Source organism: Chiloscyllium plagiosum, unplaced genomic scaffold (genome assembly GCF_037043375.1).
Source record: "Chiloscyllium plagiosum isolate Xiang-an unplaced genomic scaffold, Cpla_swu_hap1 HiC_scaffold_20, whole genome shotgun sequence".
Lineage (NCBI taxonomy): Eukaryota > Metazoa > Chordata > Chondrichthyes > Orectolobiformes > Hemiscylliidae > Chiloscyllium > Chiloscyllium plagiosum.
Genome location: NW_028270158.1, coordinates 37,959,785 through 37,961,731, shown reverse-complemented (window position 1 = coordinate 37,961,731; position 1,947 = coordinate 37,959,785). Strand labels below are relative to the sequence as shown.

At 41.0% G+C, this 1,947-nt stretch overlaps 1 protein-coding gene across 1 annotated transcript in view; it reads right to left on the bottom strand.

The window, feature by feature from the left end:
- Positions 1-1,947, bottom strand: part of abat (4-aminobutyrate aminotransferase) — a 177,728-nt gene that overhangs the window by 15,814 nt on the left and 159,967 nt on the right. The window contains exon 12 of the mRNA XM_043711576.2: positions 189-326. Within this exon, the coding sequence (XP_043567511.1) occupies positions 189-326 (138 nt within the window). The remainder of the gene's footprint in view (positions 1-188; positions 327-1,947) is intronic.

The following is a 1,947-nucleotide window of genomic DNA, read 5'->3' as shown; positions in this document are numbered from 1 at the left end:
CCATCTTATACCAACGTCAGAAGAAGGCACGGCTGGCAGGATGATGGCACCTGTCATGAATTTTTGCTAGTTCTGCCATCTCTGCGGAGTGGTCATAATGCCTGACATGAATATCCAGAAAACAATTGACTCGATTTCTGTTTTTCAGGAATAGATTCAATAAATGGCAATTATTGGCATTTTTTTACCTTTTTGGCAATGTTACGAAGTTTCCGGAAAAAGTCATCTGTTGCATGGTTGTCTCCCCCCTCAGACTGGATTGGCTCAACGATAACTGCAGCCACGTTTCTACCCTTCTTTCTGAACTTTACTATTAAGTCTTCCACCTAGGAGTGAGTAAGAGTATGCATTTGTTTAAAAAAAAATTACTGTAGAGGATCTTTACATTCTTGATCCACTGACAAACTACAAATTTTGTAACTCAACTGCTGAAAGTACCTTCATTTCACTACATAGATACACTATATACTGCACGAGTATTGCAGATATAAACACTTCAGTTGTACACCATCATCTCCAGCATTTGCCCAAGTTACAGTGGTTACTGGGCACTCCATTATTCAGAGTTGATGATATATTTTCATTTCCAATGGTACTTCTATTCATTTACAAGATAACAATTGACGAATTATAACTGAAGCTTCAATCCATATTGACCTTGCCAACGAATGTGTCAACAGCAATTAAATCTGTTTTAGAGGGCTGTGATATATCTAGCATGGGTCAGTACAAGTAGAATCCATTCTTACGGATGGCCCCATCTTATGCACTTACCAGCATAATATCAGCTCATACCAGGCAGAATTGGTAAGTTAGCCCAAAATCTCAGGGCTTTTTTCAAAACATAATGTGCTAGTTCTTTCTTAAGTTGCTCAGTGTTCAATTTGCCAGGATCAAGCACCGCCAACCTAGCTAACCAAGGTAGGTCTCCACTCTGGTACTGTCTGCTTTCGTTTGTTTTGTCATCAACTTATTTAATATTGCAAATATCTTCCAAGCTCACATTCTAAACCAGCCACTGGCTATGCTGAATGTCTCCACCTACTGGCCAGGACAGAGCAACACTCATCAAGATTTACTACTTACACCTCATATTATTTGAAATAAACAGTGGAAATCTGTGAGAAGCAGATTTAGTCAATGAGGAAGAGTCAAATGCATAGAGTCCTAATGCAAAAAAAAAAATCAAAAGTTCATACAATTAACATATTGTTTAGTAAAGCATGAAAAGTAGGTTGAAAGTGAAAAAATGTAATTAAAACCTGGCTAAAAATGCATATTAATCATGGACGTTTAGGGTAATTTTATAGATCATGGACGTTTAGGGTAATTTTATAGATATCCTGCAAAAATGAGGATGGAATCTTATGCCTTCTCCTGGCCAGTTTCAAGTTAGGGGAACCCCCATCATTTTCCTATCTTTGCAGACAGTCTAGTGGGGCAGGACCGAGAATAAGTTTCCTGCCTTGTGTCCTTTGATCAGGAAACAAACAAAAACACAAACAGCTGGAGAAACCCAGCAACTTTGAAAGCATTTGTGGAGTGTTCAAAGTTTGTGAGAAGATTTGTAGCTCGGGTGCTCGTTGTTGTGGTTCTGTTCGCCGAGCTGGGATTTGTTTGCAGACGTTTCGTCCCCTGTAAACAGAGTTAATATTTTGAGTCCAGTGACCTTTCTCCAGTGGTCAGGGGCTCATGGTGTGGGAAACATGACAAACAGACCCCAGTGTGTTTGCTTGTGGGCTCCCAGGGGCGGTTCCTCATTCAATGGCACTTGTTATCTAATCAAGAGACTGGGGGACACTGAAAGTCGACATCCTACCCCTATCCCTGATCTCCTCCCTACCAGGACTAATCGACAGCTGGGTGGAGTATTGGCTGCACCCACTGGCTCTATACTGCAGCGGCTGGGTACAGAAAAGATGCTTGCCTCTGAACCATGCTGGACTG